The sequence below is a fragment of the Beta vulgaris genome, chromosome 3 (genome assembly GCF_026745355.1).
Source record: "Beta vulgaris subsp. vulgaris cultivar EL10 chromosome 3, EL10.2, whole genome shotgun sequence".
NCBI classification, from domain to species: domain Eukaryota; kingdom Viridiplantae; phylum Streptophyta; class Magnoliopsida; order Caryophyllales; family Amaranthaceae; genus Beta; species Beta vulgaris.
In genome coordinates this window covers 53,409,737-53,423,554 of record NC_079204.1, presented here as the reverse complement: position 1 = coordinate 53,423,554, position 13,818 = coordinate 53,409,737, and the positions used below count along the sequence as shown (strand labels likewise).

The window sequence follows — 13,818 nt, the reverse complement described above, 5'->3', positions numbered from 1 at the left end:
TCTATATTGAAAACAAATTTTAGCCCAATAGTGATTAGTTTGATTTTTTTCAGTGACTAGTTTAATCCATTTGGTGATTAAGTTACTTTTATATTAAAACTAGACCGTTTCTTTTAATAATTTGTGTAAAAGTATACATTAAGAATTTAAGATAAATCTAATAAAATCTCCATCGATTATGTTTTTCTTTATATAATAACGAGAAAATAGAGTCAAAGTCAGTTGATAAATAACGTCAATCACTCGACATAACACTTAGGAACGGAGGAGTAATTTTTCCAATCTACAATATCGATTATCGAACACAAAATAGTGAAACTATAGCTGATCGAAAGGTTTATTTTTCAAATTGCGACTTTCTTATAGTCATTCAATGATTTAACTCATTCTATTGTCATTCAACGACTTGTAGTAAGTGAAAAGTTTAGCAAACTTTGCTGCACAAAAAAATGCTGCAAAATTGAGAAAAGAACCACACTAATTTGCCACTCTATGTAATAGGTACTGAAATAGTAACCATAACAACAACAAAAGTTCAAGACATATTATGATTGGTAAGTAATTTTCTAACACATGAGTGTACAGTAGTTGAAGAAACTAAAAAAAGGAGAAAAAAGACGTCCTAAATATTAATAATACTAAAGGAATTCTACACTGTAAGTCTGTAACATGGTTTCTAACATAGAATTGCATAGTTTAGACACTACAAAAGAAACGCTCTTCTAGTTGCTATAGCATCAACCTAACATTTCCCATAAAATTACATCAACCTAAACAACAATAATCATACAAAAGCACACTAAGAAAACACATGTTTTCGTCGTAGTTGGCCGGGATCAAAGCTACACACACACCACCTTAAAAACTTAACTTCCAAGGGAACATGATAAAGTCGAAAGACCGTAATCACTTGAATTATTATTGTATGAAAACTTGGTACTTGAAGCTTCTCAATCGCGTGGTCTAGCAAGCCACAAAGAACTGAGTGCCCTAAGTCTTGAGAAATAGTCATGAATTGATAGAATAGCACGTGCAGACTGTCGAGTGGTTAATATAAGGTGCATCTGTTGCAATGTTTGTTGACGTAGGTTATCAGCCTGCACGAGGCATCAATATAAATGGTCAATAATCAAGATCATACTCCATTCTAGAATTTGTCACAATAGAAATAATTTTCGAAAAGGAATATATCTTCCCAACATCCAGAATAGTATACAAACAATGAGATGAACACACCACATTCAAGACTAAAACATTAACTCAGGACTAAAAGTTAGTTCAAATAAGTTTAGTTGAAACGAATGCATCCTCAGATAGAGGAATGACAATCAGATGAAGCAAAAAGATACCAAAGACCACGTGATTAAAAACTAGACCTTTTCTTTAAAACTTTCGACTTTTGGGTAAAAGTTCGAGATACTGTTGGTAAATTACACTAGAGAATTACAAGACATTACCAGTTAACATCAAGAAGGAAATCTTTCACAATGAAGAGTACTGCAAGAAAATAAATACCTGCCGTAGGAATCCTTCAAGAGTTCCTAATTTCCCCATCGCCATGGCCATCTGACCCATATAGTTAGCCACATTGCCAGAAGAGCCAGTAGAGCCTGCAGTACCATTGGCTAACGTCTCAGCTAGAGACTGCTGTAGTGCCTCCATTCCTTGCGACAAGGCTTCTTCAGCCTGTTGAGAGGACTGCTGCAAGTTGTAGATGTTCACTAACTGCTGCTCCGTCAAGGGCTCCAATTGATTCACCAGAAGCTGTACATAAATGCAGATATATGTAACATATACAGCAGCAAACCAACAATTAAAAAATGATGTGAAAAAAGAAATAGGATATTCCAGCTATCTTCAGTATGCTAATATGAATTGTCAATGACTTCTCCCATAAGGCCACAAGCAACCAGCACACGCAAAAGTTTACATGACCACAAAAATCAAACAATATAGATCCCAAAGTCGGGGTATCACAATTTATACATTTCAGCGGCAAAGTTAGCTTAATTTTTGGATTTAAAAAAGATTACTTTATGATGACCCAAAATCGAGAAACCCCAACTTAAAACAGAGTTGAGTGTCTGATTTGCCAGGTCCGTGCCATGGCAACACGTTGACAGAGGCACTGGGGGGTAAAGCTGTAAGTTATGGTTAATGCTGTAATGTGGCCCACAGAAGTACCTTTGCAATGGCCATCATCATGGGTTGTCAGAGGGTCACCAGAGGCCAACTAGAGTCTTGTGGGTGGATGAAAAGTCACAAATAGCTCGAAATGTGCTTTTATTGGTCAATGTCTTAAGGTTAAGAGTGGAAAGTCTGAGTATGCTTTCTTTACCATACACCAGTGGCTTGGAAAAAACCCAAGTAACTAGACCTCACCTTGAGGAGTTCTGATGGGCGAAAGCCACCAATCCACATGAAGCAACGCTCTGCTGGAGTCTTCCACATTCCAGACAAGATGTGAAAGACATCAGCCTTTGCAGCAACACCTTTAAGCCTGAAAATTTCATCAAAGTGTGCAGCTACGCTTTTTACCACTGTCTGCAGTTCAGTGTCACTAGCATGTGAATTGACTGCAGTCCTCAGTTCATTAATCATTCTGTTCTGTTCTTCTAACCATCGAGCATACTCCGCATCAAAAGCCAAGGCGCCTACAAGGTGATCCAATATAGATTATTGTTCTGAAAGATCGATAATTACTTAAGGAGTCTCATGGTATTCTTGGTGACAGCTAACAAGGATCAATAGAAATTCACCAGAATAGACAGCATAAGAGCAAGGATAATTACCATTTCCACCTAACCCATGTGATTGATCACCAGCATTTGAGATGAAGATTCCCTACACCAGATTAAATTAAATAAAAGCACCAGCAAGATTAAACTCCCGTATATGCAGTTGCAACTAACAAGTAAATGGACATAACAAGAGCACCTGCTGACGGGCTCGTTGGAGCTCTTGCTCAAGCTGGGTCAACTTCAGTCGACTATTTTCCAACTGTTGTACATACGCCTGAAAGATAAAAGACGCTAGTACTTCATAAACATGCATAACATAACATTACTTACCATGTTACAGGAAAAAAATGGAACTGGAAATTCCTTATAGCAAATCTGATCCATCAATCTCAAGTTTCAACGAATTTCATACTGTAAAATAATCTGAACAAAATTGCACTCCCCCATTGGGCTGCTTTTGTATTCATTGAACAATCAATAACCATTAGCACTTGCCTTTTTCCGCAAGCGGCTTTTTCTAGCTGCTTCACGATTTTGAGCTAGTCGTCGCAGAGACTGCAAAATTACAGAGAGTAATTATCTGACTGCGAAGAATTGCTGCTATGGAATATGCTTAGCCACATACAAAGAGCACAATTAAACTAAGAAATACTGAAGAACCTTTTGATCTGTAACTTTTTCTTTGGATCTCTCACTGGAGTCGGAAGCAGCCTTGGAATTGATATGACCAGCTTCGAGCTGCATGCAGGTTCAGCTTATTAATCTATTAAACGGAGCAGCACAAAGTGTACAGCCAAAATCGAGAGAGTGAGTGAGAAAAGAGAGAGGGAGTAAAATAATTAATAAAAGACCAACAATGACACAACCTGCCACCTCCTGCCTAGAAATAAGAGCACAATAACATATCTTGATGTTCAAGGAAAACAATTATTATTAGAGAACATTACCAGTGGATTCCTATCCTCGGTATCGTCTGTTGAAGTATCAGTTCTAGGACTTGCATCAGCCATATTGGATTCTGCCCAATTTTCACGATGAGCAACAGACACAGAAGCCAAGTTGAGCGGTGATTCTCTTTCCAGTGACAATATCTGTAATATGTTGTGGTGGGAGCATCATTTGAGCATGTGCCAAGACTTTAAACAGGCAGCAAAAATTTACAAAGCATAAATTCTGAAGTTATGGAGCATAAATATTGATGCGAAATAATACCTTATTGAAAGATCCAAATTGATCAGGGCCTACGGGCACACTAGAGGACTTCAACGAGCTGAATAAAGGATCTAAAAACACAAAATCCACAGATCATATAAATCCATCAGCTTTAGTCATGGAACATACACCAATAAGTTTAAGTCATTCAACCAGAAATAGAATATGTAGCAAAAAATTGCCAACATCTTCAAGTGAACCATAAGACTGCCAGACCAAGCCTGAATACACCAGGTAAGTTGTAATGAATATGCTACCAGACACGGGAAAAAAAAGGTACTAAGATAACAGAGCAATATACTTGTTCGAAATTTTTACTATGAAACTTATCACCAGCATCCTGAATTTATGTAAGAAAAATATATAGAATGGAAACAAATCTTGAGTATTTAAGGTTTGAGCTCCTATATGCAATTAGTGTATCTAATTGAGGACCAATGCTCCAGATTTTTTTTTACATCAATAGAGGAACAACCTCCGAAAGGCATTTCTTGAGAATCTTCATATTCAACAAAGAGGATAGCTTCATAGTATGAGAATAAAAAGAATCATGTTCTCTCTCCTACAGTCAACACTTCTATGGTGGAATTTTTTTTGATAAAAAAGCTAAAACAAATCAGCAAGATACTCAAAATATGAAAATGGTGATTTCCTTAGCTTCTAAGAATCCTTTCATCGTACGACTCTGATGATAAAGGTTAAGCAGGCTATTCCAATAAGGCAGTATGCAGCTCAAAAACAATTATTACTCCAAAATACTCGATCAATAAACTCTTGGGACTTAGCAACATTCAATAATGATGTAGCCTTTTAAGTACTCTCATCCCTCCCAACTCCTAATAGTACAAAAAACAGGATTAAGCTTCTAAGCGGAATCTGAAATATGTGCCCAAACCTTCAGGATTCTATGTTTCTCCTTTTCTTATCTAGCAAAGTTCGGATAATCAACTGCAGTTTCTTATTCATTTAAAACTTAGCACCCCTCATTTTTGCCATTCCTCTCCTCCAGTAAAACCTCTACATCTTTTATTGTGTGCGCCTTCACAATTATAAATTGGAACATCAAACTCTGATGCCAATAATGACATTGAGTAGAGCATAGAACTTACAATAGTAAAAAGAGATACAGAAACCATCAAGAGTACTGGAGGAAAAAAGAATCATAACAGAATAATAGCAGTTATGAAGATCTAGCAACACTCACTCCTGAGGTCGACAGCATCTTCTATACGAAAATCCAGTGATTGCTCAAAAGCACCAAGTTCAGAAATGCGAGATGAACTTGCGTTGTCACCCTCTGTTACACTGAGAAAATAAAACATCAGCACCAGAAGACCTTGTAAGATGGTGATACGAAAATTTGAGAAGAACAAAACCCAAAATTAGGCATAAACCATAGAGTTCACCCTTCAGGCCTTCACATGAAAACATAACAAAATATTGGTTGCATGTATCAAACAGCGCATTAGATTATAGGAAATACCGATGTCCCCAAAGCAGGGAAGGTGTGGAGCGCGGACACCAAATACCCCCACTACATGGGCTGTTCAAGTTGTTAGTTCAAGAAACATACGGGAGAATGTGTGGCTTAAATACATGTATGTGATATTCAAAGTTAGGATTCTGCCTTCACAATGATGAGGACAAGATTATTGGATAACATGAGGTGACATAAGTCTAAGACCAGAATATGAGTCACAAGATAAGAAATGATGGAGGAGAGAGGTTATGTGGAAAAGGCTTTTGCCTCTGGCCTATTAATAGGACTGCATTCTTAGTACAGCTTCAGTATGATATCCAACTTTAATTGATTCTTTCTGGTCATAAAGCAGATTGCCATAATTTACTCGCGGATAAGCTAATTCCCAATCAGGTTTCATCAATCCACAATGTGCATAACTACTTATACAAATTGGTATTAAAAGAAAATTTAGATGATTTAAGTCTTTTGCCACATGTTCAAAATGCCATAAAAAGAGGAAGTAGATTTCATATCATAAATTATCATGGAAATCGTAGCTTCTATTTCATTAATGTACATAGATTTAGCTATAGAATCTTGGTTTTCCATAAATATTCTATAGAAGTGCTAACTTATTATTATGAGCGTGTTGGCGCTTGACACAGAGCTTATTGAAGGGTAGTTTACCCTATTTGGGATAGTTGTTTTCCTTTTTGGGTGCTTGGTCACGTTAAGTCCAATAGCATTAATAGCAATACACTCAAATTCAGAGCTTATTGAGAGAGTACGTCGTATTTCAGCAAATTAACTTACATATCTACTCTTCCAAATACACCAAGAAATAAATCAGCTCCTAGTAAAACCAACCAATACAAACCGATGTTCTTATAAGCTCTTACAATTAACTCAGCTAACAGCTAACGATAAACAAATTTTTTGTGAAATTGGTCATAAACGTAGAGTTGCACTTTACATATTATTTAATATGTTGCTTTAATGTTACTGAAACCTAGCTATAAAAGTTGGAATGAGGTATATCTTTAATGGTCAAATTAACCACTACAGAAAGAAGTGTCAAGAGTTCATCCCTCTGTGTGTAGATTATTTAAAATGACTACAAGAGCACTACTTCTGAACTAAAGCCTTAAGTAAGATTGTGCCCTCCCCTCGCCCTATAATCCCATATCAAAAAGATTTAAAACTTTAGAAAGTTGTCATCATAAAATCAGACATAAACAAAGTACACGCCATCTTAAACAAAGAACTACTAGAACAGCATCATCAATACTCATTACATGTAGCAAAGTCAAATGAAAATCCAAGATGTATACCTACCTATGGTCCTGAAATTGATACATCAGCATGTGGATATCCTCAACAGTTTTGAGCCATGTTTTTTATCATAGTATTACACTTGGCTGCAAGTGAACCCTTTTTTCTTGTGGCCTAGAAAAGGAATTTCAGTCCATGATTCCACCAACTCCTACAAACTATTCGCTTCTGGGTTGCTCAACGTCCACTTATAATAACATGATATCTCAGATAGTGATAGGCGAAGCTATTTCCCCCAAGAACTTGTAACGCCTTCCTCACTCATTCGAGCTCAGTGACACAAGGGACATGGTTAGTGGCAGAGAATGCTTCTCAGCTCTTTCTCATATAAAGTTTCCAGGGTCAAGAAGTACAACAATATCTGGATCGATGAGAATCTCTACTCGTAGAAACAGCCACATAACTCTTCATTTGATTTCACATATCTTCAGATCTTTTCTCACAAAAAGCACTCAGCTGAGCATCTACACATTACACAACTATGCACTTCTGTAAACCCCATAAAGGAATTCTTCAAAAGCACTAGATTCTTTACCCACCCATCTTCTATGGTAATTGCTACGTATATTCGACAAGGAAATTTCCTTCCTAAAACTGTAATTCAATAGTTCTAAAGGAACCAACATATAAGTTTCTCTATATAGTATGACATGTGGAAAATACTCTTCAATAAGAATATAACTTTTCAATAACAAGCACAACTTACACATATTTATTTCAATAATACAAGAACAATTTCTTACAATTACAAAGAAAAAATTGAAACAAAGGAAAAAGCTGGGAAAGTGACAAAATTGGTAATGAAAAAGAGAAGCTTACATGGAATTAGAGATAGGGATTGAAGGAATAAAGCTCGGCATCCCTGAAGTCAAGCTTGCACCATTTTTTGTTCCAATCTTCACTTTTTTGCTACCCATATAACTTTCATCATACCACCTTACACAAATTTCTTCAAACTCTCCCAACCAGAAGTTGGAAAACAAGATAAAAAAATAATCTTTGAAAACCCCCACCACAAAAACTCAAATCAAATTCAAATCCCAGCTACAAAACTATCCAAAACCTATGATTTCAGCAAAATTTCAGAAACCCCAGAAATTAAAAACCCAATCTTGACAACAAACTAAACCTTCAAATTTTTCAAGGGAAAAAAAGAAGAAGAAGATGGTATATCAGTATATGATACAACAAACAACAGAAGAAAGTATTCTTACAATTTTACAACAAACTGGTATGTATCTATAAAAACCCTCTAAACCCTGATTATAAAACAGTTTGTATTTCTTTAGCTCAAATTGAAAATTCCCAAAAACTATGAACAAAAAAAAAGTCAACAACAGTAAAAATTGAATAAGCAAGCAACCTTGCAAGAATATGGAGCTTGCCCAGAAGCTAACTTTGACAGAAGAACAGAAAAAGGAGACTTTTGATGGTAAAACATAGAAACTTTTTGAAAAGATCCAAAATTTTGATCACTTTGACTTAGTGGGTATCTAATATCTAATATTTTGGTGTGTTATTATGTGTGGGAGTACTGTACTAATTATATTTCTCCTCCCTCTGTCTCCACTTCGTGTGAAATTCAACAGACCCACCTCGAATTTTGGACCTTCTTTAAGTAGGAGAGAGAGAAACTGAGAAAGAGAGGGAGATAAATGAATAATGATGAGAGCAAAGGAGAGAGAGAGAGAGAAAGAAAAGGGTGATGTTCATGAGATCATTTCAATCCTTTCCCCTAAAACGTCCTTTTCTTCTGATATTTTCCCATTTTTCAAAGTCATCAAATTTAATACTATAAACAGGAAATATATTTTTGATACATTGAAGAGACCCTCTTTCTAATTTTTTAAAAATTCTAAAGTATGAGTATAGGATTCGGAGTTAAATCACGTATATTAAGAGTTAGAACGTGTACGGATTTGATTTTGATAGATGATTGGATTATATAGATGTAATCTGATAATTTATGCGTCTCGCATCTACTCGCTATAAATAGTGAATAGGTGGAAGATTTTTATAACTTATAATATGGGAACCTAGTTGGATTTGTACTTGTTTTATGTATTTTCAATTGTGTGTTTTTTTTTTAATTATTGTGCAAAGTGAGTATTGTTATTGGTAGATTTAATCACTTGATTGGTTGATGATGGTATGTTTTTAAAGTGTTAGTACATCATCACTTTTGTTATTCTTATTGTTTTGCATTGTTAAAATCAACTTTTGAGAAATAGGATTTAAGTTTTAAGTTAAAATCAACTTTTGTTATCTTATTTTCTTATAGAAAGGAGGTCTCAAGAGGTTACACTTTCGTTAATCAAACTCGAGTTCATTCATCATACACCCGGGTGTATCATGTCAAGACTAATTTTTGTACATTTGTTCATTAGGAACTCTTTTTTTTTTTTTTAGTGTATTTTGCTCATTTGGATGGTTTCAAATGAGTAATGAACAAAGAAGATAGTATTTGGTATACCATGTTTACGGTACATCCGAGTATATGATGATTTTTTTATCAAGCTCATGCGCGTATCCCGTAAAATAAGTCACACGCCATATAATAAATACTTCTTCCATCCGATCCCTTAACAGATTTTCTATTTCTAATTTAGGCATTGTTCATAGGTAAAGAAAATTTTTAAAAAAAATAATATATAAGATAAAACATAGTCATGTTGGGCTTACATGATTTGTCTTATTGTGTACATTTGGAAAATAAAACTTTTATAATTTTTATTAATATTTACTTTAAGATATCAACAATACAAAACATGCATTCACAAGCGTGCATAAAAGAAAGAGGAAGTAATAATTAAGAACAAAAATAATCGCCTCCTATTTCCTTCTTTTTCTCTCTTCTCTCTCCTCTCCCACAAAACCCTAATTTTCAACTTAGGGTATACCACCACCCTTTTGGGCGGTGGTAAGCCCCTTTTCTCCTTTTATTACTAGTTTTTTTAATGTTTAGGTTTCTAATAAACTTCAGTCTCTCTAATGGAGAGTTTTTCTACCCAAATATTGGGTTATGTCTACCTAGAGGTGGGCATGGGTCGGGCCGCGGGCCTGTCACGGTCAAGAAATTTTATTTCCGGTCCGCGAGACGAACACTCATTTCTTTTTTTTTTTACCCTAAAATTGTCAAAAATACAACATAAAACATGGGCTAGGCCCGCGGGAAGCACGAGCCTGTCCCGCAGACAAAATTTTAAAATTTCAAGCCCGGCCCGTCACTCATGGGCCCGGGTCCGGACCGACCCGCCATTTCCTCAAGCTCGCGGGCCGAGCCCGTGAACAAGCCCAACCCGACCCATGCCCACCTCTATGTCTACCCATATATTGGGTTTTATCTCTCTCCATGTGAGAATTTAGAGAATTTATTTTTGGGTTTTTGTGTAATTGAAGATGTTGATTTGTTGATTAAAATTTTTGCGGAGTTGCAACACAGATGTTAAGACTTCATTTGCAATCACTTGAATTGAATCCGACTCTACATCAAAACTACAAAAGATCGACAGACCCCCTTGCAGAAGGCTGCATCAGACAACGATGTGAAAGACGAGGGTTTTCAGAAGTGTTAGATCTACTCAACGATCGTGGTTTTGTCATATTAGAATTTTATTTATTTCATTTTGATAAGTGCGTTCTTAACGCACTTTATGGCTTTCTTTTGGCTTGTTTTAGCTCCCTTTTCCTCCTTTTCTTCCTTCTTTCTCCTCACTTTTCCCTTCTATTTCATTCACTTGATCATACTTGATCATAGTGACATTTTGCTAGATTTTCGATCTATTTTGATTGAATTTCTAGCACATTTGCTTTCACCATGTTTGCTCGTGTTTCTATTGCAGGGATGACCCTTTTTGGGGCCGAGAAATGCGAGACATGACACGAGGGAACAAGCTAGAGGCTGAGAGTTAGCCTGAGGTGCGCCCGCACACGCTATTGGTGCGCCCGCACACGCTATTGGTGCGCCCGCACCATCAACCACTATTGCAGCACAAAACAGACGACATTGGTGCGCCTGCACAAAGCACAAGGTGCGCCCGCACCTGCGCCTGGTGCGCCTGCACCAACTCTATGTGCGCCCGCACATTTTGACGGATGAAATCAGGCTGAGGCAGAAACTTAGGTGCGCCCATACCTTACATGTGGTGCGCCCGCACCTTCTCTTTCGTGCGCCCGCACCTTTTAACGGGGATTTCTACCTTGAGGCAGAAGACTCAGGTGCGCCCGCACCTGAGATCTGGTGCACCCGCACCCGAGCATGGTGCGCCCGCACCCGAGCATGGTGCGCCCGCACCTCCTTATGGTGCGCCCGCACCATGCGTTCCGAAACAGAAATTTCGATCATTAAACCCCTTTGCCTTTTTTAGTTTAGACTTACGCTTTATTCTAGTTTTCACACAATATTTTAGGGTTTTGTATTAGAGAGAAAACACTTAGTTTTCATTGGTAATTGAGATTGAGATCATAGTTTGTGATTCGATTTACATTCAAGGTACTTTTCATTCAATTCAATTCAAAGTTTCAGTTTTTATTTCATTCTCTTGGTGTTTGTTTATGTTCTTATATTATTTAAGATCTTCATTCTCTTAGTTTAATAATTGGATTCTATTAGTTTAATAATTTCTTAATCATGTTTAACCTTAGATTAGTCATAGATTTTATGTTTAATTGCTTAAACTCCATGATTAGTGAGTAGTTATCTAGGGTTAGGGTGAAAGTATGAATTAGGGTTTTAATTATGATGTTGATGTGATTGTGATGTATGGAGAAGTTTATGCATTGATCTTGGTGTTTTGAGACCTTAGGATAGATATTGATCACATTTATACTTTGGTATTTTGATTTCAAACGTTCTTAAATCGGATTTTGAACTCTTTTATCATCCCCAAGAATCAACTTAATTTCTATACCAAGATATTGGATGGAAATTAAGGGGATCCTTCATTAGGGGTTTTCCAAACTTATTGAATCTCTTAATCAATTAACTAAAGACCATTCGAGAGAGGATTTAGTTGATTGATTAAGTGATTACTCTTGAGGACCATTCGAGAGAGGACTCAAGTAATTTAGAGGGAAACTAAACCTTGCATAATCGTCTTTGTTGCTTCGCAATCGCATTAACAATCATCATCCTTCTTATTCATACTAGTAACCTTAACTCTAGTGTCTTTTATTTGATATTTAAACTCGTGATATTTGCTTGTTCTAGTTGTTAGATAGTCTTAATTGTTACCAAACATCTTTCAAACCCCCAAATACCTTTCAATTAGGTAGTCTAGACTAGTAGACTCTAATCAATCCCATTTTCCCTGTGGATCGACCCTTGACTTGCCCTTACTATTCCTTAGTATTGCTTGTTAGGATTATAAATATTGTTTGGAAAGCGGTTCTTAGTGCTAACGACACACTAAAAACCTCTTATCAAAATGGCGCCGTTGCCGGGGAAACTGTGCTATTGATTGAAGTATATTTTAGTTTAGTTTGCTTAGTTGATTTTTCTTTTATTTTCTTTTTGATGTGGTTGTTATTTGCTAATCCTCTGCTTAGCTTTGTTGTGTTACATGAGAAGAAGAACTCACGGTTCACCCACATTGCCTCTAGATCTTGAAATCGACCGTACTTGCGAAAGCTTCGAAGAATTTGGAAATTTGACTTTGGGTTCCGAGCCTTCTTCACCAATCTCAAGTACATCAAGTGAAGTTGAATCAGAAATGGGTGAAGCAAATCCACAACTGTTTAGGGATTTCGGAAATCCGGGTTCCTATGTTCTTCAAGGTGGAATTCGACTCCCACCACCACTACAAATTTCAGCATTCACCCTCAGTATACTCGGATGGTGAAAGCAGAGCAGTTTTGTGGGGGGTCAGATGAAGATCCTCTAGACCATCTCGACAGGTTTCTTGAGATCTGTGCCATGATAACACAAGATGTCTCTCCTGACTACATCAAGATGCACTTGTTCCGGTCCTCTCTTACCGGAAAAGCAAAGTCATGGCTCAAGAGCTTGCCTGCTAATTCCCTCACTACATGGGAAGAAGTCACAATGGCCTTCTTGAAGAAATACTTCCCGGAGTGGAAGACTGCGGACATAAGGAGGAAGATCTCCTCATTTGAGCAAGAGAACGATGAGACACTTGCCGAAGCTTGGGAGCGGTTCAAGGAGATGATCCGTTCATGCCCACACCATGAGTTCAACAAGAATCTACTCATGCGATTTTTCTATGATGGTCTTGATCCGATTTCACGGGCCAACCTTGATGCTGGAGCGGGAGGTCAACTATCTAAGATCCCGCAAGAACAACTTGAGTCCACAATTGAGGAAGTGATCAAGAACTACTCATGGGGTGGAAGACGAAGAGGTGCTCAACCTAAGAAGAGCGGAAAGTTTGAAATTGACCCCATGGATCAAATTCAAGCCAAGATGGACCAACTCGACAAGAAGCTCTCCAAGATCAATCTTGCATCGTCTACTCCTTCACAGGTAAACTCTTTTTCTTGTGATATTTGTGGTGGTACTAACCATGATACTTCTTATTGTGGAGGTACCCATTCGGAGCATGTGGCGGCAATTAATTCAAGAGGAGATGGATATCAAGGAAACCAAGGGTATAGGAACAATCAACAAGGAGGTTGGAGACAACCTCAACAAAACTACACCCAAGGATTCAACCAACCTCAACAAGGATGGAATCAACCTCAACAAGGGTACAACCAAGCTCACAACCAAGGGTTTGCGCAAGGGTATAACCAAAACCAAAACTATAACCAAGGTGGTTCCTCCTCACAAGGGTCCAACACTTACCAAGCTCCACATCAAAGGACCAACAACCCAAAACCTCCCTCCAATCTTCCATTCCCAAACAAAATCCCGAACCTACACCATCTTCCGATCCAACCTCTCTCCAAATTCTCCAACAACTCCAATCCATGAACCAAATTCTCCAAAACCATGAGCAAAGGTTTCAAGAGCTACAAGCCCACAACAAAATGCTTGAAACCCAAATTGCCCAAGTAGCGGAGAAGATCCCTCACCCCCACAAATCAACTTCCAGGCCAACCCATCCCTAACCC

The 13,818-nt window shown here is 37.4% G+C and overlaps 1 protein-coding gene and 1 non-coding gene across 5 annotated transcripts; both read right to left on the bottom strand.

Annotated features, from left to right (window-relative positions):
- Positions 1-523: 523 nt before the first annotated feature.
- Positions 524-8,461, bottom strand: LOC104889491 (TGACG-sequence-specific DNA-binding protein TGA-2.1). 4 transcript variants are annotated; one of them, XM_010674720.4, is made up of 12 exons: positions 7,567-8,461; positions 6,751-7,211; positions 5,158-5,258; positions 3,954-4,024; positions 3,689-3,832; positions 3,402-3,479; positions 3,237-3,296; positions 2,938-3,015; positions 2,793-2,844; positions 2,383-2,654; positions 1,516-1,764; positions 524-1,097 (listed from the first exon to the last, which is right to left on the bottom strand). In XM_010674720.4, the coding sequence occupies exons 2-12, from the start codon at positions 6,777-6,779 to the stop codon at positions 951-953; spliced, it is 1,281 nt and encodes a 426-aa protein (XP_010673022.1). In that variant the 5' UTR covers positions 6,780-7,211; positions 7,567-8,461; the 3' UTR covers positions 524-950. The 4 variants fall into 4 exon arrangements, with proteins under 4 accessions (XP_010673022.1, XP_010673021.1, XP_048495911.1 ...); XM_010674719.4 differs by lacking the exon at positions 6,751-7,211 and having other exon boundaries at positions 7,567-8,459; XM_048639954.2 differs by lacking the exons at positions 6,751-7,211; positions 7,567-8,461 and adding an exon at positions 5,437-5,459.
- Positions 8,462-12,832: 4,371 nt separating this feature from the next.
- LOC125496236 (small nucleolar RNA R71) lies at positions 12,833-12,939 on the bottom strand. Its single transcript, XR_007272933.1, has one exon. It is a non-coding gene; the product is annotated as a small nucleolar RNA R71 (small nucleolar RNA).
- Between the last annotated feature and the right edge of the window lie 879 nt (positions 12,940-13,818).